The 22,882-nt window shown below is 40.6% G+C and overlaps 2 protein-coding genes across 4 annotated transcripts; one reads left to right on the top strand and one right to left on the bottom strand.

Annotated features, from left to right (window-relative positions):
* Positions 1 to 3,685: 3,685 nt before the first annotated feature.
* RB195_003796 (uncharacterized protein) lies at positions 3,686 to 7,252 on the bottom strand (the record flags this gene model as incomplete). 2 transcript variants are annotated; one of them, XM_064201599.1, is made up of 6 exons in its annotated part: positions 3,686 to 3,762; positions 5,790 to 5,797; positions 5,850 to 5,926; positions 6,091 to 6,208; positions 6,264 to 6,406; positions 7,238 to 7,252. In XM_064201599.1, 6 exons carry the CDS (start codon positions 7,250 to 7,252, stop codon positions 3,686 to 3,688), a joined length of 438 nt encoding a protein of 145 aa, XP_064057479.1. The 2 variants fall into 2 exon arrangements, with proteins under 2 accessions (XP_064057479.1, XP_064057480.1); XM_064201598.1 differs by lacking the exons at positions 3,686 to 3,762; positions 5,790 to 5,797; positions 6,264 to 6,406; positions 7,238 to 7,252 and having other exon boundaries at positions 5,798 to 5,926; positions 6,091 to 6,207.
* Positions 7,253 to 7,519: 267 nt separating this feature from the next.
* RB195_003795 (uncharacterized protein) lies at positions 7,520 to 19,215 on the top strand (the record flags this gene model as incomplete). 2 transcript variants are annotated; one of them, XM_064201597.1, is made up of 16 exons in its annotated part: positions 7,520 to 7,590; positions 7,650 to 7,743; positions 9,458 to 9,561; positions 14,536 to 14,731; positions 14,789 to 14,875; positions 14,938 to 15,093; positions 15,368 to 15,550; positions 15,606 to 15,749; positions 16,349 to 16,447; positions 16,510 to 16,629; positions 17,114 to 17,248; positions 17,449 to 17,509; positions 18,128 to 18,206; positions 18,391 to 18,467; positions 19,014 to 19,087; positions 19,183 to 19,215. In XM_064201597.1, 16 exons carry the CDS (start codon positions 7,520 to 7,522, stop codon positions 19,213 to 19,215), a joined length of 1,713 nt encoding a protein of 570 aa, XP_064057478.1. The 2 variants fall into 2 exon arrangements, with proteins under 2 accessions (XP_064057478.1, XP_013308641.2); XM_013453187.2 differs by lacking the exons at positions 7,520 to 7,590; positions 7,650 to 7,743; positions 9,458 to 9,561 and having other exon boundaries at positions 14,537 to 14,731.
* Between the last annotated feature and the right edge of the window lie 3,667 nt (positions 19,216 to 22,882).

Here is a 22,882-nt window from a genome sequence, read left to right as displayed (position 1 = left end):
CTCCGAATGAGTAGTGTTGTAAATAGAACTATTCACTACCACTAGAATGAGACTAAACCAGAAATCTCAATCATAAATTCAAAAAGTGATTTGCTGAATAAAAAAAGATTTCTTTACAGTAAGTTAAAGAGTGAGATTATCTGATAACCTGTAGACGAGTAACATAATGGGAGAGCATTGATATAGTCAGTGGTGATCCGATCGTGATCTCATAGGACGAGCCTGCAAGCTTGCAGGAAATAGACTCTTATGTAACTCTCTGACCCCTCTGAACAAGGGGCTATACAGTACATCGGCGACAATAGCACAAATGTTGCCTACGCGTGGGACATGGTCCGAATTCGACAGGACGATAGTCCTCAGTTCATTAACTGCCAAGCTGTGGGAAGGAAAATAAGTGATTTTATCACGACTGACAAAAATAATCATCAATTGAACCTACGAGCGAAAGACGAAAGCGACGAAAGAGAATCCTCGAAAATAACCAGTAATTACTGGCTGGCTTAACCTGATACGCTAAGTTGTCATTCGCAAAATCATCACGTATCGTTAACATCGAAAACAGTAAGTTTCACTTATTTGAAAGAATTTATTCCATAACAATATGTTAGAGCACAACAGCAAATGTGAAGAACAGGGGGAAAAATCTCTGCATAGGTGGATAGAACGCAAGGACCTCAGGAACTGAAACATTGGATATTGAAAATCGTACTCAAAACTGGACCGCCGAGAGAAGAATTTCTGTTTTGATTCGAGTTTGGCAGCGAAACGTACGCAAAAACGTCATCGACGATCTTAATTCACTTCAGAGCACGTTAAACGGCCATCATTGGATTACGGATTGGAGGCGAGTTACAGCCAGCTATCGATCCATCCCATGATCAACAAACTGATCGCTTCTTGGAAGGGTTGTGTGTTGAATACGGGAACTGCGATGGAATATCCTTAAGCGTTCTACTCCGTTTTTTTCTTTCGTTCTGTCCAACAGCGGAAGACTCCGACAGATAATTGTCGTGTTCTCCATTGAAAAGACTACTCTTTTGTGGTTATTTTGAAGCATGAGCTTTCATCACTGTTTTTATTTTTTCCTCTACAACAATTCAGTTTATATATTAGCCCAACGCATGTCATCGGAATTCAAAACTATTCAGGCAACTGAGATGTACTGTAGTACACAATTACTAGTGCAATGAACACAAACTTCTACTCTTGTTCTGTTTATACCTAAGGCTGAGTGACACCATGTCCGACCTTGAGCGTATAGGAAAAGTTTTGGAGAAAAAAATTCTGGAAGGAAATTGAAACACATACCGTAATATATTCAGGTTCAGGCCAAAGCGCGCATTTAACACAGTTAATCTGAGTGGTTGGAAGCACTCTCACATGTAATTAGGTGTGATTTGGATGTACTGCTGTGTAAAAGAAACTTGTACGTGGATAGAGGTCCCGCGCGAGGGATATAGTCGGGTAAAACTGATATGAAACACGAGCCGTAGTTACACGAGGGGTTTTCAACCGCTCGGACCGTCCTGCGAGCGGTCTACTTGGCATTCAAACGTGAAGTGACATCATCCGGATCGATAGTTAATTTCTTGTTTGTTTTATTATTATTTTTTGCTTTTCTTTCTGGCTTTTTCATCTTTTAAGTTTCTTTTTTTTTCGTATTTCTGTTATGTTCGCTGTATCTGCTTTTTTATGTAGATCTATATTGTATCTGTATTGTTCTTAAGTTATTGTATAGTTTCATGTTTTGTCTTTGGAATTTGGTTCAAAATTGTATTTATTTCTATGTTGATGTTCTTTTTTCTTTGTTTATTCACTTACCTCGTAATAGTAATGAGAAACAGTAAAGCCACAGCTACATAAACAAAAAAGCTGAGAAAAGACTGGAAGGAGGCGCGGGTGTACCCCATTCGGCTGCGCACACCAACCCTTTCATTCCTAACGGGTCGATAAATTGGTACCAGACTTGTCTGGAAGGATAAAAACACTGACTTGGCACATCGGGGAGTCATTGTATAGGCCAGTTACACGTTTGTGAACCTCTATACCTACCTTTATTTACAACGTGTCAGGTTGTAATTACGATTATGTTGAAGTTAATACATATCATAATCACTCCGAATTCTGAATCTCACGGTTATGCCCACGCTGAAAGCCTAATATTTTTCACAGTGCCGGTCAGTGCACTGTAGGGTCAAAACAACACGAAGTATAGTCGGGTCAATACGACATGAAACACAAGTGTAGTTGCGGTGCATTTGCGTACGTGCTCGAAACGGCGCCGTGGAGGCAGCATTTGGAACCAAGTTGGGACCGTCGCAAACTATAGCGATGGGTGGTACCACCAAGGATTTCACCACGCTCCACCGAAGCGCCTCGAAAGAAGCTGCGTACGCAATTGCGTACGTGCTTCGTGTCGTTTTGACCCTACTATACAGTGCAAATTCGTAAGCGGCTGCACTCGAAGCGATGCCTAGCAGTGAGGATCGTGGTTGAACCCTTGCCAGTACCACACTGCTGTTGCCGCTGCAGTTCGCGATGCTCCCGCATCGATTCCAATCTGTATCCACCGCACCGCTTCGAGCGTAGGCGCTTACGCAACTGTATCCTGTTTCATTTCCTTTTGACTCGACAACAGATAGTGGAATAGTTTGTTTGCACGGTAGGATCAGAAAGTGTGGAAATGTTGTGGAAGAAGAGGACGCCGGAGTGGTACTTATCATTACCCTTAAGGCATTCCTGTGGTTATTTTTTGAGTGCACCTAACTACGCAGCAGTACTGAGATTTGACAAGCGAATGCTACTACTTTCACATTCGTAATCAACGGAAGTAACACATGACAAGTTCCATATTAGCGACGCGAGATAGGATTTTCTAGGACTCTCTCTTCTCTCTCGGTTTGGCTTAACTTCTGCAGTTAGCAGTTTTAAAGATCAAACAAGGGATGGAACTGGAATACGAAGCCGCAAGAATGAAAAGGTCTGTTTTAAGTGGTCAACAAATATTATAACCCTGTACAGCATAGTTTTCTTATTCTTACAGTAAAATAGATCAGTAAACCTAAGTAATTATTACGTAAGTAAGAATAACCATGGCAAGTCAGTTAACTATCGTTACTCTGGTCTTATAATTCCTTACTGCCATTCGAACAGCGAACATAGAAGCAATAATCAGCAAAACGAGGATCCGAGCTGGTAAACACTGCATAGTTGTATTTTATCTGCAACCATGTTTGCAATCATACTTTCTTAGCAAGAAATCTTCCTAAACTCAATGTCCACGTTCACTGCGTCTTTATTGCCTGATTTCTGATTTTCTCCCAACAATAATCTAGTCATCATCGTTACATCTGTACACTTCAAAAAAAAACAGCCATTACAATGAGAAGAAAAAAAACAACCATTACAATATAAAAACACGGACAGATACAAGCTATATAGGCGACTTAGAATGTTCTTAATTAGAGTCATTGATCAACCAATACATACGCTAACTGGTTGTGATCATAATATTTAATTATGTTTCTGGCAATCTCCAAGCGGGCACTGCAGAGGTAATGACAAACTATAACTTGCAGAAGCTAAGATTTTAGAATGCAAATTACAGAATACTTATCTGTATGTTTGAAAAGTGTTTGAGTTAGAAACACAACCCAAATCAGATGAAAAAAACCAGGTAAAACTATACACATTCATTCACAACCAATTCTGCAGCGAACGGGTATCGTGTAACATACTGAAGTTCATTATACGACGACCCTAAAATTAAACTTTTAATACGCGATATTCTTGGCAGTGTTACACTGTTCATATGTCATTGCAATGAACATTGACAAAGCCCTAATTTTGGTGCAAGTTCAGAAGAACGAAGGAACTACCGTCGTGAATCAATCAACATATTAAAACTTACTAAAAATGGAGCCACAGAAGTATACGAATCTGATTACAACCTGCAGGAGATGGCCCTGCTTTCACTAAACCCAATCAGGTATTTGAGAGTACGCATTGGGAATGTACGAGTTATATGACGTGCACAGTTATATAATTGTGTGGTCCACAATTCCTAAACATTGCAAAAAAAACTGCTGTCGTCCAGCACATTGTCAAAGCCCATAACCTGAAAGGTCAACTGCCTGAAGGAAGCATGGAACCTATGGCAACAACTATTCATTTCGTCACGTTGAACTGTCACTGTCACTGTCGGGAACAAACACTGTCGAGTGAGCGCCAGCAAGCCGCCCTGTCCAGGCTTCTACGATATCTTCGTGTTGCCGCGTGCTGCGCTGCAAGAAACAAGCATAGAAGAGGAGCGTCATCAGCGCTGAAAGTTATACCACATACTGCTGCGATGCTGGTGAGAAAAAAGAACCCTTCCTGTTCAAGTTCGCCACAACATCAAGCAAAGAACGGTCGATCAATGTCCTGCCGACATTGTCTTAGCACAGAACGCCGACGATGCTGTTATATTCGCGGGAAGAAGCCCGGAACTTCAACATATCAACCTTATATCAGAGCTAGCTCCAGCCTAAGGACTACGCCCTGATAAGTGCAAGCAAATGTGGGTTCCTTCGATACCTCGAGTGGGAATCAGGGTGAAAGGGCAACCGATCGGACTCGACGATGAGTTTTGTAAACTCAGCTTTTGCTGGAGAACAACGACGGCTGCAAGAAAGATATTCAGCAAAGATGCGCTACGGCCATTTCTGCATTTAACTCCTTAACGAAATACCTGTGCTCGACCCCATCACCAACGAAGTCAAGTTGCGAGTCCACCTATGCGGAATTTGCCCAATCAAGATTTACTGTTCGAAAAGTTAGACAGCACCGCCTACGGTGATGGAGAGGCTTTATCTGGAAGATTCTTAGACTGCTGCTTGGCTACTTTTGGAATAAGGTACGCCAGAATGAAGATCTTCACGCGGAAATCGATGTGGTGTACCGACAGATGACACGTTAAAGGTATCAACATCTTGCACCATCATTGAAAGTAGCTACATAAACTCGTATTCGCTTCTTTGGACATACATTGAGGGGGCCAGCAGATCGCCTCGTTCAACGATTTCTGAGAAGTTGGTCGCGTTCAAGCTAGAATGGCCACGTGGCCGAAAATGGAAGTTCTAGACTGAGGTGGTGAAAGAGGACTTGAGGACACTCGGCTTGGATAGGCAGCTCAGGCGAGACGTAAAGTTTCGCAGGACATTAAGTTGCAAATGGATTGATTCTGTGCGAGATCTCACAGAAGATCGAGAAGGTTAGGCAAAGCTATGTTCAAGGACGACACACCTCAGCGAAGATACGGGCAATCTTGTCAGAAGATAATATCAGCCCGCGGATTGAGTCACTTACTCGAGAGAACAAAGTTATCAGGAAAACTGGATGTGCGACACATAGTTGTTCGTAACCAGCCCACTTTTCACTCTATTCTGATTACATAGATAATACTCACTGATATATCTATCCCGATCCTCTAGCCCTAAGTATTTCAAATGCGCAAAACAGTGAGCATCAGCAGCTCTATCTAGGATAAACGGGTAAAATGTAGTTGGGAGGAGGAGCGGACAGCTAAGCCCTAAGCATTAGTCTTAGAGGATCTATGACATGTAAACTAATGTTACTAAGAGCAAAAACTAAGTAAGGGCGTCAGGAAATATGAGCGCCGCTGAGTTGAGGGCAACACTGTGGGGAAAAAGACGAACTGAGAGTGCCAATTAAGCATGTACCTACTAGCGTAACAAAAAAAAGATCATCAGGAATAATTCTGTTTACGAAAAGAGAAATAGACTTACACCACATCCTAGCCATTCAGACATTCATCATTTTCATTTGTTTTGGCCGCTTTAAAATACTCCACATATTCTACAGGAACATCGAATCGGACCTCCTTCAGAGGGCTTAGATTTTCTTCTCCACATTCTTTGAAACCCTTAAAAGAGCTGTATGAAAAGGAGACCACGCCATAGAAACTACCATAAATTGTGAATGAAAAGAAAGGGTAAAAAAAAGGATGTGAATGATGAGTCCAACATTCGACATGTACATCCCCTTAGTTTTTGCAAAAAAAAAACATCCAAAAAAATTTGCACAAACTTGCAGTAAATCATGTTCGAAGATCAGTCTTGACAGATCTGAAGGGTAGTCGAAGTGTCTCAACAGCTTCAAGTCCGATGTTCGTTTACGGTCAAGCAAAGCCATCAGGGAGAGCATCCTGAAAAGAAAAATTGTGGACTACGTATATATAAATGTAGTTTGTCCCTCCATACATCAGATCAGAAAGGTGTGAGCACAAGAAAGAAAGCGGATGGTGACAGAAGGCCGATGAGCGGAATACATCTATTCGTTTTTTTTTAGTCAAGCGCAACCCGACACGACCGAGATTCGTGGATGCTTCTTGAAAACTTGATTTCTGAAAAAAAAATTACATCCAAGCTACCTTGGGCAAATATAAATAGACATAGCCAGCCATAAGAAAACCTAGGAACGCGCATTTGATACACTAAGAAAAGCAGGCTTTGGTAGTAATATAAATTTGTCGCGTTTTGTAGAAAGCAAGAACTTTTTCATTCCAGAAAAGTTTTTCTTTTTTGAAACAACGCCAGAAGTGAAGTGAAGTAAAGTGCCAGAAGCAAAAATGTTAGAAACAGTTATTGAATGAGCGATGTTTCAGATAAGCTGTATAGCTTATCTGAAACATCGCTCATTCAATAACTTCTATAGCTGGGACCTCAGGTTTCTTTATTTCCTTCGCAACTCATACTATGTTTTGGAGTGTAGACTTCTCAAGGGGTCTTGGAAGGAACCAACACTAATGAAGCAATGAGACAAACATTGTATAGGTAGAATGATATCGAAACATAATCTGAATTCTTTACACATGAGTTGAACCAAATAGTAAAGAACTACGATAAGAGTTAGACCGTTGTCTGACGACTGTTAACCTTTGAAATTACGAAAGAAACGCGATGGGGCTTGTTGTGTAGCAATTAAATGGAATTTTCTAAAGTATTATAAGTGCCGAAATGCTGAGAATTGGAACACCAACAAAAGAGTCCTAAGTGTGGAAAAATAGATTCAGTAGCCATATGCAGATCAACCACCACGAAACATTAGCGCAGGAACTAAAATGAAAAGAAAACCAGCACGAGGAAAACTAAGACGAGCACAAGCGGAATGTGACAAAAAAAGAGGGGAGCGCCATCGCGTGCGACGCGCAATGCGAACGCTCGCGACAACCTACAACAGCCTCCATCATCGCCCGACTCTCTACTTGTTGCTGCTGCGAACAACGAAGACAGGATTTCTTAAAACTCTACACTGTATAAAAGGAGGAAGTTACCAGAGGATCTGCTCGTGAAACTGGTGCCACTAAAAGGATGGACGATCAGCGGATGGGCCCGTCGATAGTCCGGTACAACTTCTGAACAAGTCCACAAATTACAATTATTCTGCAAGTTCCACCGGAGGCGACTACTACAAAGGCTTATCCTTCTTTATCAGTCTTATAACCTGCGTGCTAGGAATGGCTACGCCTAGTTTACCAGCTCTCGAATGTATACTGTGGTGCAATAAGAAACATTTCAGTGGAACTTGGTGAACAAATTGTTCCAAAGACTTTTGGCATTTAACATTCGTTCCATTACAATTTTTAGCATTCGAACGTTAGTAAATGCAAGTAGAGTTTATTCAGATTCGTTATTGTTCGGCGATTTGGAAGGAAGGACCGAATATTTTGCTGTTAAAGAGGTAAGAGCTTAAAAAGCTTCAATCACATCAAAATGACATGAATCACGGGTGCAGTTGCGGTGCATTTGCGTACGCGTTCGAAATGTCGCAGTGGAGGCAGCAGTTGGAACGGAGGTGGGACCGTCGCAAACTGCAGCGATGGGTGGTTCACCACGCTCCTACCCGCTGAGCTCCACCGAAGCGCCTCGAGGGAAGCCGAGTACGCGATTGCGTACGTGCTTCATGTCGTTTTGACCCTACTATATTGATCTTGGTTAATAGCTAAAGTTTCGGCGTTATGACCTTCTGCTGAGCGTGGAAAATCAAAGTTATTAGTAACTTACCCTCTCAAGTGTCTCATCACCTTACAGAAAGCAGTCAAACGATATGTAAACTCAAAAAACAACACATCGACTAATGCTCGCCTTATATGCTAAATCTGGTAAAGTAACAGTCCACGTAAGACAACTACGAGCCAGGAGAGTTTTTATAAGGGACATGAAGGGCCACCCCGTGGATGAAAACCGGCCCAGATCTTGATATGGGGCTAGGTCGTTTGTGATGACAATGCACTCACCCCTTCTGTTTTTATACTATGTTGAGGGTATAAAAATCGTAACTAGCCTGAGGAGAGCCTAGAAGCGAACTGCGATGCATCTGCAACAAAAAAAAAGAAAAGAAATAAACGATAAATAGCGTTCCATAGATGGAAGAATTTGCTAGCGAAGCAGTTAACTTCTTCAAAACTAAGACTGCTTTAATTAACTCTCTTTCTTTCTTCCTAGTTCTATGTTTAAAGGCATCACCCCACGAATCTGAGGTGCTGCAGATTTCAGGTGGAGTATTCGTATACAGGATGGGAGACCACGGAGAGGGGGTTTCTTCCTAATTGCCGTAAAAAACGGCCCGGAAGATACGGCTTCATTCGTTTTGGCGCACCATTTTGTACAAGAGGGTCGATTGGAGTGCGCCAGTCTTGTGCGGCGCCGCATCTTCCGGACCGTTTTTTACGGCAATTAGCAAGAAATGGACGGAATCACCCCCCTCTCCATAGTCTCCCATCCCGTATACGAATACTCCACCTGAAATCTGCACCACCTCAGATTCGTGGGGTGATGCCTTTAAAAAAATGCTGCCAATACATGCGTTGAAACTGGGGAAGGTAATTACTATAGAAAGAAAACAAAGAGGCGCTTCACACAAAAGAGAATAATCGAACAAAGAGAAAAGTCTGCGTGAAAACATCCCCTACAAAATCCTGTAAAATTAATATCACTTGAAGAAGAGTCACTTTGTTAAAGCCATTGTTCGAAGAAATTTTCGGTAATGGATACTTTACTCCAGCCTGCACAAAAGACAGAGACCTCGGTTTATTCGACGAAGGGAAAATTTACATGCAGAGGATTGACGAAACCGCAATGAGGTGGTAATTGTAGTGGTACAATTATCCGTTGAAGCAATTCTTCACCTCCGTAGGAGTGATGGAATCCGCTTTATGCATCATCACTCTCTAAAGGTGTAAATGTTGATAATTCCATGCAGCCACTTTCCTATTTTTTACCATATCACCATTTGACAAAAGTTTAGGGAAGCTACGTCGCAGAGTGGGAGCTCTGTTCCGCAAGCATGACAGGATATCTGCACATTTTGCCGCGCGCGAGCTCGCCGCCTCATTTTAGGAGCCCGCGCGGCAAATCAAAAGCATCAAGTTGGCACACACTAGTGTGACTTCTAGCCACTTCAAGACGATTCTGAGGAAATTTCCACGCAATTCCTGTGCGTGGAGAAGTGTGCCGTTGGACAAACCGAGGTCTCCGATTCACTTCGGATCTCTGAGTGGTGGGTTTATAGTAGGTCGGTTTTACCTGCGACACCGCTCACTACTGGAGAAAAGCGAACATCGAAAATCTCTCCGAACGCTGCTTTCAATGTTCATTATGAAAGATTAAATGTCAGTCAGGTAACTGCGATGCACTAATGCTGGACTGAAACCAGTTTCAAAAGTGCTCTCACCACTTCCGCACTCGCCCATTCTTTCCTGAGTATTTGCCCAAAAACTGTTTCTGAGGATCATTTAACAAATCAGTCTAAACCTTACCAACATTAATTCTTTTAACTTCGCCAGTTCTTCGTTAGAACTCATCGAGTGCTTATTCTTGTATGCGCTACTCATTGTCAGTGATTATGCCTTTTCGCTTTTCGACCAATGGACGTAAAAAAAAACCGGAAGAGCTCTTCTTTTAAAGATTATTAAGGAGTCGAGGTGGAGTCCAAGCCGCCGTCTTTGTTAGCAGTCTCGATACTTACAGTACTGCTGGGGAATTCCACTCTCATGACGTTTTACATTATTCAATGTTTTGATGTTATAAGAAAGAGGACGTCGACATTAGAACATACCCTGTGCTTAGTTGCAGAAATTCGTCATCAAGTGTTTTCGTCATGAAGAAGAGAAATTGGAAAAGTTGTTCCAGCAAAGTCAGAGCAAGCGTTGGAGATTAGCGAACAAAACAGCCTTATAAGACGTTCAGTTAAGAGCACCAGTTCCGAGGATTTTGTGGGGGTTTATAAAACAGTCTACAGATGCAAACAATAGTGTAATCTAAAGAATAACTCATAACAGTAACGTTGGACTAGGGAGTGCGGACTAGCGACCAATGTGGAAGGAGCAAGTACGGCGAAATAAGTTAACTACTCAAGGAAAAAACAGAACTTCTCTCCACGCAAAAAAAGAGAAGAAGAAAATCGAGCGTTTGTTCTGTTTGAGCACATAACGGTGACTCACTCAGTGGCGTATTAAAGTTTGCTTTGTTCTGTTTGACCTCATAATGGTGACTCACCCAATCAAAGAAGTGGATTCCTCCCCTCACTTCACTCGTGGGGATTGCGTATTTTTCCAAATTTCATCTGCTGGTTTCAATTCCGCGTTCAGAAATAAAATGAACGAATTGGAAGGAAAGAGTTGTATCACGTTGATGTTAGAATAAATGCAGGAAAAGTAGGAGTACGAAGGCACATTTTCGTACCAGCGATCAATGACCATCCGTCAATAGTGCGACGACCGCAGACCTACGTACTTCGACGCAACGCTACTCGCTGATCACATACACATCTGTGAGTGATTTAGTAATTTCGGGTACATATGTTCCTTTTGAAAATGCTGAATATACACCCCTTATTTGATCAGAAATTTGCTTCATGGTTCTCGTTCTCTCCGGTTTATTGGAAAATCTTTTGGGTGTTTACGGCATACTGTTAGGAGGTTCCCATGAGCGAAGAGGACAATACTGTGGTCATGCAAGATTATTTTTAATTCCTTCAACGAAACCAAAGTGAAAAGCAAACGAGGTGAACAAGTGCGTATCATATCTCATTTGTCTTTGTCTCACCGATATTCTATGTATACCAAAACGCTGAAACTTCTGATATCCTTTGTACATCCTTCTGCTATGAAATCGTTCTCGAAAATGAAAAATTCCCCTTTTCCTAGCTACAAAAGAACTTAAATGCTTTGCGTATGATATAATAATTCCTTCTAATGTTTACGCATCGCGTCAATAATTCAACAGTTTGCTTAATTCCTGCATTTCTGGAATAATTCTCAAGCCAAAGTGTAATCACAATCATTCATAAAAGTGTCGCGTTGCGATGATTCCATGGGAACGAATGCCACCTTCAACGCCTTTTTTTTAATATTCCTCGGGGAGGATGAACGGAGCCACACTCGTTCCCGTGTTCTACAACCCGAACACAGCGTTTTTCCTGAGGTTTCCGTACCACGTCTATTTCGTGATACCCCCTGCCTTTAATGGAAGATAAGAGCGTGTATAATTAGCCGTCTCGTTATAGTGTCTTTTCAGATAGGATCACTTACAGGAAGACGGCTTGCGCTCGCATCTTATAATATAAAATTTGTAATCGCATTTTGAAGTAGTCTATTCTCGTTAAGAGATTCCATTAGAAAAAGTAGCTCACAACCACAGAACCGACTGGTTTAAAAAAAAATTTTATATGTATTATAACTTTTCATGCTTTGAATGCTTCAAGTGAATGCTTCATATATCTAATAAAAAACTATGGAATTTTGTGTCTGTGGTTTCGAATCGGACCACGACTGGATAGGTATCACTACTTTTACTTTTTTTCTATTTGCAACGAAACCATGTCAGACCAGTTTTGTTTGACGTCATCGAAGCGCCTGCAAAAATATGAATAGTCATGCTTCCTCGGATTGTTCAACTGAGCAAATGTCATTGTTTTCGAGACCCACCTTTGCGATGGTAGCTTTTGAACTAATATAAAGTTCATATAAAGAGTAAGAGTAAATATTAAATTTCGTCCTCTTTCAGCAAATTCTCTAAATAGAATCCATAAGAAAACCCGCTATGATTTGATGATTCGATTTAACTTTTTTTTTAGACAAGAACATTACATTATTTTTCGCACATAGGAGAATGTCTTAGGGTAGTCATCTGGCAATGTTAAAAATTGAAAACGAACGATGTATTCAACAATCATATTGCATTGAATACTCCAGGAAACAGTACATAATAGAGGATTGCAGTTCTCAGGAAAGTTTTCCCGAGGTTTTTGATTACTGTTTGGAAAGATTTAGGCAGACTAATCTGTTTTTCTGGATCCTTTTTTTGCTACAATAACCTGATAATACCTACAGTAACACGGCTAGATAACGTTGCAAGAACAAATCTTTATCTATGAGTCAATAAAATAGTTCAGACAGAATTTGGCATTAAGTAGAATTACGCACCTCTACATTAATTTGAAGCGCTTCAGTTTTGCCATTAAAGTTCTGAGAAAAAGGAATGGGTGAAAACGGTATTTACACAGGAACAAGTAGGAAAGAACGTTTAGGCAAGAAAGTGAAAGCTAATCAGACAATTTGCTTTTATGCTGCTGAAATTGTAATGGTTGGGCATTGCGATATACACTACGGAAGTCGAAGGACCCGGAACAATCCTACACATCGACTCCACTCAGCTGTAACTGCGGAGTTCTCTGAAAGTTGTGTTTTGAGGAGTTCAGTGAGGCTGGTCATAAAAATGAAAAGAATGAAAAAATGAAATTAATTTACTTCTTTGTCTAATTCAATCTCTTCTGGATAGTTTTCATTTTTTGCTGTTAATTTGCTTTGGACCCTCAACAAGTGCTAAGTGCAAAGATTTGCCAAGTAAAGTACAAACCTCACCTGTGCAAATTTCCAGCAATAACCGCATGAGCAAATTTTTCCGGTGTTTACCACATTTAAAAGGGCTCTCGCGACGCAGGACGAGCAGTCAAATGATTTTCTGACACATTTGCGGCAGCCTTCATTTATGGCTCTGTATAATTGCCATTTTTGGCCCTTCGTTGTGGAGATTTTTTTTTCCATAAATCATTCGTTAATTAGCGTAGACTTCTGTTCTTCATATCACGTGGAGCTTTATGTTACTTACCATAACACTGTACCGTTCTTCTTTACAAATGTTAGCTAAAGTCGTCCACCAGCAGAAATAAAAATAAACATCGTTCATATCTGGCTTTCCTTTCCAGAGCCACGTGAAAGTATTATTAGTTGCATTAATTTCAACAGTAAAATGTGAAATAGGGGTTTTGTAGTGTATCTTCTGAGCTTGTGCCTCGAATTAAAAAGAATGCAAATTTGTCGTAGTGTTGCTAGGAGTGCAACCTCGTAAGTACAACTCAATAAAAGTGACTATTACCTTACTAAACACTAATACATAAAGTGCAAAACTGTCCGGATTTGCGCCCGTTAACGCGAATTCCTGTGGAAACTCAAAGACATCACTCCACGAATCTGAGGTGGTGCGGATCCCAGGTGGGGTATTCGTATACGGCATAGTAGATTATGGAGAGGAGGGTGGCAGAGAAGATACGGCTTCGAGGGTTCCGGCGCTCTACTTTCTACAACGAGATTTTCGATTGGAGCGCGCCAGCCTTGTGCACGAGCTGCATCTTCCGGGCCGTTTTTTACGGCAATTAGGAAGAAATGGACGGAATCACCCCCTCCCCCCTCTCCATAGTCTCCCATCCCGTATACGAATACTTCACCTGAAATCCGTACCACCTCAGATTCGTGGGGTGATGCCTTTAAGCAACGGGAAACCTCAAACTCTACACGAGCAATTGAAAAGGAGCCTCTCAAAGTCTGTTATAATTCTTTGCACTGTCCATCGCACAGTAAGAATTTCAAGTTTGAGATTAAAAAAATTTGCGAGACCACATTTGAACGATGGTTCTTAGCAATGTGTGCAATAACGTTGCAGTAAGTGATAAAGAGCCAGACAAAAAACGAAAACGTGCGAAACGTGAACATTGCCTCAGGGAATGATTAGGTTCCTCCTTTTTTATCGTACAGATTAGGAGCATGGCTCCAACGGGTGATTGCGACGGAAACTGAGAGAATATCTGATTGCGGATATCGTAGACAGTTTCTTCAAGCAACTAACGACGTTATTAATGCTGACCTGTTTTTGTTAAATGGACGGCGGAAGTGTGACAGCTAATTTTTTTTTACATATATTGATCACAGTTTTTGCATCTGGCAAGAAATTTTCGTTCATCCTGAGGTAATCCATAGATCGTCAAGATAATCTATAAAACAAGCTTTTTTCTAGACTTGATCTTTTAAGCACATTTAATTTCTTTTGTTAGCGTGTTAGTATCTGTGTTGGAGAGTACTGTAAGAGCGAAAAGCCGGCGAAGCACCGATGACAAAATATGTATCTAATATTTGCACCACGAGCCCATGATTTTGCATATTTTCAGAAGACTAGCACTAAACATTTGTTGTTTTAGGATGAGACCCCGTTCATCGTCATTCCTTCAATTTATCACGTGCTTGGCTTACTTGTTTCTAGTCCAAGCGAAAAAGGAGCTTGTTTTCGTGCAAGCTTTATGGAGACATGGTGATCGTGCACCAAATTCGCTTCCGTACCCCAAGGATCCGTACAATGAAAGCGCTTGGCCGCGTGGTTGGGAACAGCTGACCAATGTGAGGCAACACCTCAATTTTCAATGATAGTATACCTAGATGCAGACAAATTTTTAGATAGGGATAACCCAAATGAATGAGCTTGGCAGATACTTCAGAAAAACTTACGGTTCTTTCGTATCCCCCTATCACATCCCAAGCCAGGTGAATGCTGAAGTGAAAAGAATAATAATGACTAATAATGTCCTTTTACGAATTACTTCCAGGTTTACATTCGCTCTTCAGACTCCGACCGCGCTCTCACCTCCGCGCAAGCATTCCTCTCAGGTTTCTACCCCGCCGAGGGTAGTTTTCAGTGGCAAAAAGGTAACTCTTGGCAGCCAATTCCTGTGCATGCTTCAACACCAGGAGAACCGGACCTGGTAAGCAAAACCTGATAGATCACATACATGCTCGCTCTGCGTAGCTAATGATACATAGTCTTGTATTGCATTTAAAAAGAACAATAGACATCTATGCTCATAAAATAGGGGTTTTGTGAATCTTTAGTTGTATCCCAGAAACTTGGAATGGTTTGTTTACGACATGTATGCGCACGATACGTTCACCATCAGTTGGGTGCAATTTCATGCACTGATCTTACTGCAGATGACATTCGAGGAGTTGCTGAAAATCCTGACAGAGTCGACTTTTCAGCTCCTAAAACCGACATCGACCGACTGCAAGGAGTACGAAGAACTAGTGGAATATGACGAGAAAAAACTAGCCAAAAAATATAATGCAAAGTATGAGAAATTATTTGAGAAGCTGGAAAAAGAAACAGGCATAAAAAACTTTTCATATTATAATATCAACAAGGTCTACAATGTAAACAGAGAGGTAAGTCAAGATATTTCCGGACAAGTTTTGGCAAAGTTGTTATTCGATCGTTCAGCTACTTAATAACATGGTAGAAAAGCAGCCGGCTTGGGTGTTCAAGAGATGGTCAAAGTACGGAGGGCGGAGCACCATGGAGATTATCTCTGAGCTTCGCCGCATACGTAGAACCACAGAGTTCAACTCCAAGAAGAAGTCCAGGGTATCGATTGCTGGTGATTATTAGTAGGGTCAAAACGATACAAAGCACGGTGCAGTTACGCAAGCAGCTACCCTCAAAGCGGTGCAGTGAAGCATGGCGGTCAGAAACGAGCGAGGACCCCCGCTAGCACCACTCACTGCCGCAGTTCGCGATGGTCCCACCTCGATCCCACTGCTAGCTCCACGTGGCGCTTCGAGCGCAGCCGCTTACCCAGTGGTGCTTCATTTGAACCGACTATATCGTGAAGCTTTCCAAGAAGTTTTTGATGTTAGGCTTCCTCGAGTGGTAAGGTTCGAGAAGAGCATAGTTTGCAAGTATCCGAGAAAAAAGAAACACTCTCTAGAAATTCAGGGATCTCGATAGAACGGAAGCACCAAACAAACCAATTTATCCGACGAAACAATTCTTTACACTAGCTTAATAATGGAATGAAAACGCTGTTTAATCGTTCGTAAGGGCGTAACGAGTGGTCTTGACGTGTAAGCCGATCAAGCTGGTGCATCACAACTATCTGATTTTGGATTTTTAGGGGGTGTTGCACAGTTTCGACTTAATTTCTTTTGTAGTAGTTAAAAGGCTAACAGCGTTTTTTCACTTAGTTCCTCGGCGGTTATTTACTGAATAACTGGATTGAAAATGCGAAGAAAGTCGCCAATGGAACGATGAAAGAGCCCAAGAAGATGTTGTTGTACTCTGCGGTTAGTTTCTAACAGATGTTTTTTGCGTGGATTATTTTAAAATATCATTTTTTTTTATTTAGCATGATGGTACAATAATGCCACTTATGTATGCGATGGGCGTAGCAAATGACCTTCTCGTTCCGTATGCATCTGCGCTAATCATGGAGATTTACAAAGACAATGACGACTATTTGGTAGAGGTGGGTCTATGAATATAAATGGACAGAAACTGAAGGAAGTGCAGAGTTGGAAAAATAATGAGTACATTCGGACGTTAGGATGCTTCACTCATTGGTGTAAGAATAAAAGGAAACCGGTTTGTTTTGTGTTTCTTTTGAATCTGTATTTTCACGCATGTTTTGGGTAATACAGTATTGAGATGAGCAACTTACGTTTTTTTTCGATCCTGGAAGAAGCGCAACATCATCGTCGTAGGCAGGCGGTTTTTTCTGATTTCTCAACCGCTACAAATATGGTGCGAAAAAAGTATACAAGGAAGAGCTGTCGTCACTGTAATCGCTAATCATTTTCACTCCGCGCCCACGTCGCAATATGTTCTGTAGAGACTTTTGGGTCGAGAAATCGGAGATCGAAGTGCCTAACTATGATATAGGAAACATTATCTTTGTCTGCGACTGCGCTACACCCACCCTATAACAGGAAGAAAGGCAAATTTTATTTCAGCTGCTGTTCCGAAACGAAAGTACCCGTGATCCTTTCCGCCTCTCAATCCCCGACTGCGGGAAGTCGTGCACTGTAAAGAAGATGGCGAAGAATTACAAGAAGATGGTTCTGTCGAGCCTGGAGGAACAGCAAAGTGTTCGTGTTCTCCATAAATACTCAGGATTTTTTTCTAGTAAAAGTTCCCGAGAAAATAACGTTTTGGAAGTAGGGCCTTTTCTAGAAAGACTGGGGGCCATGGATTGTTGGAAATTATTCGAAAAATGGAGAGGGGTTGAAGGGCAATTTAGTTATGTGGTGCTTTCGAGAGGTTTAAATGTGTAATTTTCACATTGCAGTTATGTGGCACACCAATGATAGACAACGAGAGACCAACTATGGAAATTAACCACCTAATCGGTATTTTTTATTAGTTGTATGAACTTTTCGATGAAATATTCCGAGTCGAAAACCACTTTGCTGTACTTTTGTTGCAGAAAGTTTTGACAGCGTCCCTTAAAAACTTTGTTAGCTTTCAATTCTCCTACTTTCATTTTCCTCCTCTTTTCCTCGCCCTCTTCGATCGGTATTTTCTAGAAATTGTGGCATCTTTGCGATCTTGTAAGAATCTTTACGGGATTTTATGGACGTAGTTGGTTGGATGGATAACTTGTTCAAAATCTAGCGAAAATTACGTGTTTTTGAAGGTTAGAACGAGAACTGCATGCACACGTACTTTCATAGTTTTACCACCTATGAACAGGTGTGTCGCTTTTTTCAAAATTTATTAGTTTGCTTCAAATCAACGCTGCGGAGACCTGAAATGGAAAGAAAAAGCGGGTCAAAAAGAGAAAGAAAAATTCGGAGAATAGAAAATTGTGAGAATGAGCAGCGCGTCGTTGATCAGAAACAATACTCTTGTATTTATATGTACTCTTTGAACGTACTTCACTGCATCCCGTTATTTTGCCGAATCTTTTATCTATATCTGTTATGCTCCGCTGTTGCAAATCCATCGCTCCAACCGCATTTTTTCAGTCCTTTCTTACCATGGATTTTTGAATGAGCATCGTTTAATCGACTACGTGAAGCGAATGATGTACTGGCAACATGACAGGTTTGAAGAGTCTTGAAAATTTTTGGATTCACTACTAGCAGACACTAAAAAATGTCCAACTACTGAGGGTTTTGGAGAATTACTGACACGTAATGGTTTTTACTAACAACCTTATATTTAATTTCTGTCGGTCCACAATTATTTTGCAGCGCAAATTCCGTTCCTCTTACCTTCCATGTTCTAGACCGCTACAATATCTACAATGCTTGAATCTCCATGAATGTCTCAGATATCCGTCGTTCCGCAGTGACCTCATTTCAGGTAGTTTAGTTAGCGTTTTCCGCTCAGTCTCTGACGAATATACCTCCTTTATTATTCTGCCTAAAATCACAATTAAATACAGATTAATTGGCGACCCTATACCGAAAAGAATACTAATTTGAATGCTGCTGGTGTTTTGCTACCACTTTGTTTCTACTATCGAATCAATAATTGAAAGCGACGCTTAAAAAAGCATCTCTATCGTTTGTAGATATTTTTTTCATAACTCCCATTGGCGTAATAGAAATCATTAATTACTATTATTACTTAATTACTAACGTTCGGAGAAGGGATCAAAAATTAGAATTGGGTCCAATTTAGTGGTATTTTCAAGAATTTTGCGTTGTCGTAAACACTTCAGTTCTTTGGAAGGGTCTGCTGTCAGTTGGCAGTAGTATTTAGAAATTTACAATATTTATATTCAATGTCTCCGAAAAGTGAATGGCAAACCGTTGGCGAGACTAAGATGGCAGCAATTATTGTGAGGCGTAATCTCTCGTTTGAGCAACTCATTTCCTCTGCAAGGATGTCTTCTTTAAATTTCAGAAATGAAAGCGGAATATATGGAGGACGAGTGGTCGCTACCGCGGTTGAATTCACAACATCAAGAGAGTTCATATGTAAGCTGGAATATAATTATAATAATCCTTTATTATAGATGGCGTTCTTTTGCATGAAGAAGTTCTGCTTTCTTTGATACCGTTGTGATTTTTAGGACACTCATTACGCAACGGTAGACGATGAATGACTTCGATGGTGATTCTGACCAAGAAGAAGAGAGTAATACTATATGGATGATTTTTTTTATCACCATAAATAATCACCTCGAGCTAGAGAATCACACAGAGAACACCGGCTTGATCGTGATCTTTTCTAGCTTTGAAAGATCATAGTTTCAGAGAGCAACTTATTAACTGAACTGTGACATTTATGACTTGTCTTGTTTGTTCGAGTAGTTATGTTTGGTATGGAGTAGCCGTGGGCCAGACAACAGTTGCGTTGGATGCATGAAAGAGAAACTGACTGCTGTTCTAAGTTACTTCATAATAGAAGAATAGACTATTTAGGAATAAGTTAGGATGAAAGCAGTACTGCGTGAACAAAGAGGAAGATGAAAAAATAGGATAACGGTAGCTAAATAAAATCAGTAGTCCGGCCAAGTTAAGAAATGATCGAAGAGCCGATTCAGCGAGTCTTGGCTTTAAAGACAGCATACCACGAATCTGAGGTGGTGCGGATTTTAGGTGGAGTATTCGTATACGGCATAGTAGATTATGGAGAGGAGGGTGATTCCGTCCATTTCTTCCTAATTGCCATAAAACGGTCCGGAAGATGCGCGCGTGCACAAGGTTGGCGCGCCAATCAAACTCCTTGTGGAAAATAGTGCGCCAGAACGCTCGAAGCCGTATCTTACGGGGCCGTTTTCTACGGCAATTAGGAAGAAATGGACGGAATCACCGTTCTCTCAATAGTCTACGATCCCGTATACGAATACTGTACTGGAAATCCGTACCACTCCAGATTCGGGGGTGATGCCTTTAAGTTGGCAATAATAGATCAAATGTGTTTTGAGGAAGCATTAATCGGCGGTAGAAACAGTCTACAAGTAGAGAGAATGAGTTGAAGGAATTTTTAAATAATCGTATAATCGCCAGCGGTCATTGTCGGCTGATCCTAGTGTGAAGCGACGTGGCAGCAGTTGTCGTAATTCGAGCGACAAAAACCCCTCACATATTCATTGCGACCTGCAACATTCTTCTTCCTTATTCCTGAAATATCTCCTTTTAAGCTTACAAACATTGGATGATTTCCTTGTTAGTGTCCTCACTACATGAGCTGTGCTACATCGTTTGTAGAACTACAGAGCTGCATTTATAATTGTTGTCGTCTCACAGGAATTTTTCGGGAATTTTGGAAGAAAATTTCAGACAATTTTTTTCGATATTTGTGATGGTTCTTGAGGCCTGAAAATGTGACATTAAGAATGTCATTTCTCATGCATCATCAATTAGAGCAAAGTTTGATATGCTCACTTTTCCCCTGTTCAAAAAGCTTATATTTTCGACCCATCACGAACAGATGAGCGCCAGAACTCTGGAACGTTTATACTAGAGGGAATTGGTTGAGAATCGGGGCCAAAGCTCTAGTTTATCTACGTATTTCTTCATCAGTGGGTACTATTCTCCTAAGCTATGCATGTAAAATGAGGGCATATCAGTGCGAGAAATCTCTGAACATGAGTCTCTTGGGACTTCATTGAGCTGGAGAATACATAGCAAACCCATGGAATCGATGTCATCTGCGACGTGTTGCTTGGAATTATCTGCACTTTCGGACAATTTTGTTTGCATTGCACTACCTTAGAAATTAATTTTTTTTCTTTTTCTGCTCTTTTATGTCGAGAGCTCCCTGCATTGTGGTTGTCATAAATAGGTTTTCTTAGATCGCCTTAGATTTCAACAATGAGTGATCGACAATCTTCGATTTGCCTGACAGAATTGTTCCTTTGCGCTTGTACCTCGAACGCTTGTATCTCTTCCTTTTGTTTTTTTTATTTGTTATTGTTTTCGCCCTCGCATCAGGAGTGGTTTAAAGCACCTGATTTAATTGAATTTAGCGGTTCTTTCATGGAATTGCAACCATTTCTGACGAGCTGATCACCTCTTTCGATGTCACATAGCATTATAACATCATTTGATCTCATTTTGAAAGATAAATAAAGATAAAGATTAAAAATAAATCTTGGGGCTCTTCACGACTGATTAAGGACTGCTTTTCCAAAAATTAACAAAAAAAAAAAACTTGTTGACTAGAACGATTTTCATGCACTAGGAGAAGTTCTGAACAAAGTAAAAATAAACCACCATGAAAATGAGTTCTGTTTTTACTTTCGCATTTTCTTCCTTTACCTCACGCTGAAGACAGTGGCTCCATGTAGGAATGAAGGTTACATACATGGATGTACAGCACAGTTATTTATCATCAACACAGAAATAACTACACAGCATTCCGTGAAAATAATTACAGTTTTCGAAAGATCTGAAAGGGAATTTTTTGTTTAGATCACTTTCGCCAACGTGAAATGAGCTTTCCTTGGTTACTGTGTGAAGCTGAAATGCAAACAGATCTTATGTCTTCCGGTCGATTCAGTTTCTCTGTCGAGAGTACCCTAAAATGCGAAGAGCAAACACGTTGCACTTGATCAACTTTCATTGATTATGTTCAAAAACCACATAGCGATGTAATGAGGGCTAGTGAGAATAAATTCAGGAATTTTATATATTCATGGTGGCCGCTCATACTTTGGTTGCACGTGTGAGATTAGTGGAAAGCCTGGATTATTTCCCCATCGTTTCACCAGGAATGAAAAAGTTTAGAACTGAAAGCGAACACAAATTACGTAGAAATGATTGTTTAAGACCGTCTTTCTCGCAATGTGCATATCTTATGTCCTTCAACTTATGCAATCTTACGATTTCAACTGTTGTTTTCTGCTTATGGCTGTTATTGTATATAAAGTTATTTTTTAAAATTCATCAGAAAGACTTCTATTATCAAAATTCTAGACTGCGCTACGGTTAATTGGAAACGTTCCGAAGCGTAAATTGAGTAATAAATGTTTTCCGCACAGAAGCACCTCCTTCCACTTATATTTTTCTCAGGATGTAGTCGTTAGGCCATCAATGTTTATCAATATGACGTCTTCGGGTAGCCGTAAATTCTGCTGGTATGCTAGTTTCTGGCGACTTAGTCACCGCTGATTTCAATTCCCGTCGAAATTCTTCGCACCACGTTTCTAAGTGATCTTTTGTAGATGTGTTTCGTCTTTTTATTTCTTTTACACACTTTATTACGAAATAAATTTCTTGTCATTTTATTATTGTTCTTCTTGTCATTTCATTATTGTTTATGATTTTTATTTTGTTTTATTACAAAATGTAAATTTCTGTGAATTGAATTGAATTTTGTGAATCTGAATATTGCTGGAATATATCACCCTAGAGTTGTTGGCCGGCTTTTTGCAATTTGCTTTTTCGCTCATTTGTAAAAAGAATATTAGTGACTTATGAGCTGAATTTACTGCTGACACATAAGATTATGCAGATAAGGAACCTATTGATATCCTTATCACCAGGTGACAAGTGACAACGCCTCGTCTTTTTTTAAGCTGTTCACTTCTCTCCAGATTATGTACCTGGGATTATAGCAGTCCTCCACGAAACTTTTTGACGTAGTTTTTGTGTTGACGCATTCGTGATTAGTGATAGATAGTGATAGAACAAACAAATATTCCTTCCAGCTTTCACCTTCGACCTCGCCGGCCTCTTGCAACTATGAACTAACACTACTTTTAGGCGAAATGTGAGGAAACAGCAGCTTAAAAACTCTAACCCTTAACTAGCTATCTTTAGAAG

This window comes from Necator americanus, chromosome IV (assembly GCF_031761385.1).
Source record: "Necator americanus strain Aroian chromosome IV, whole genome shotgun sequence".
Lineage (NCBI taxonomy): Eukaryota > Metazoa > Nematoda > Chromadorea > Rhabditida > Ancylostomatidae > Necator > Necator americanus.
This window is presented reverse-complemented; position numbering and strand designations above follow the sequence as displayed.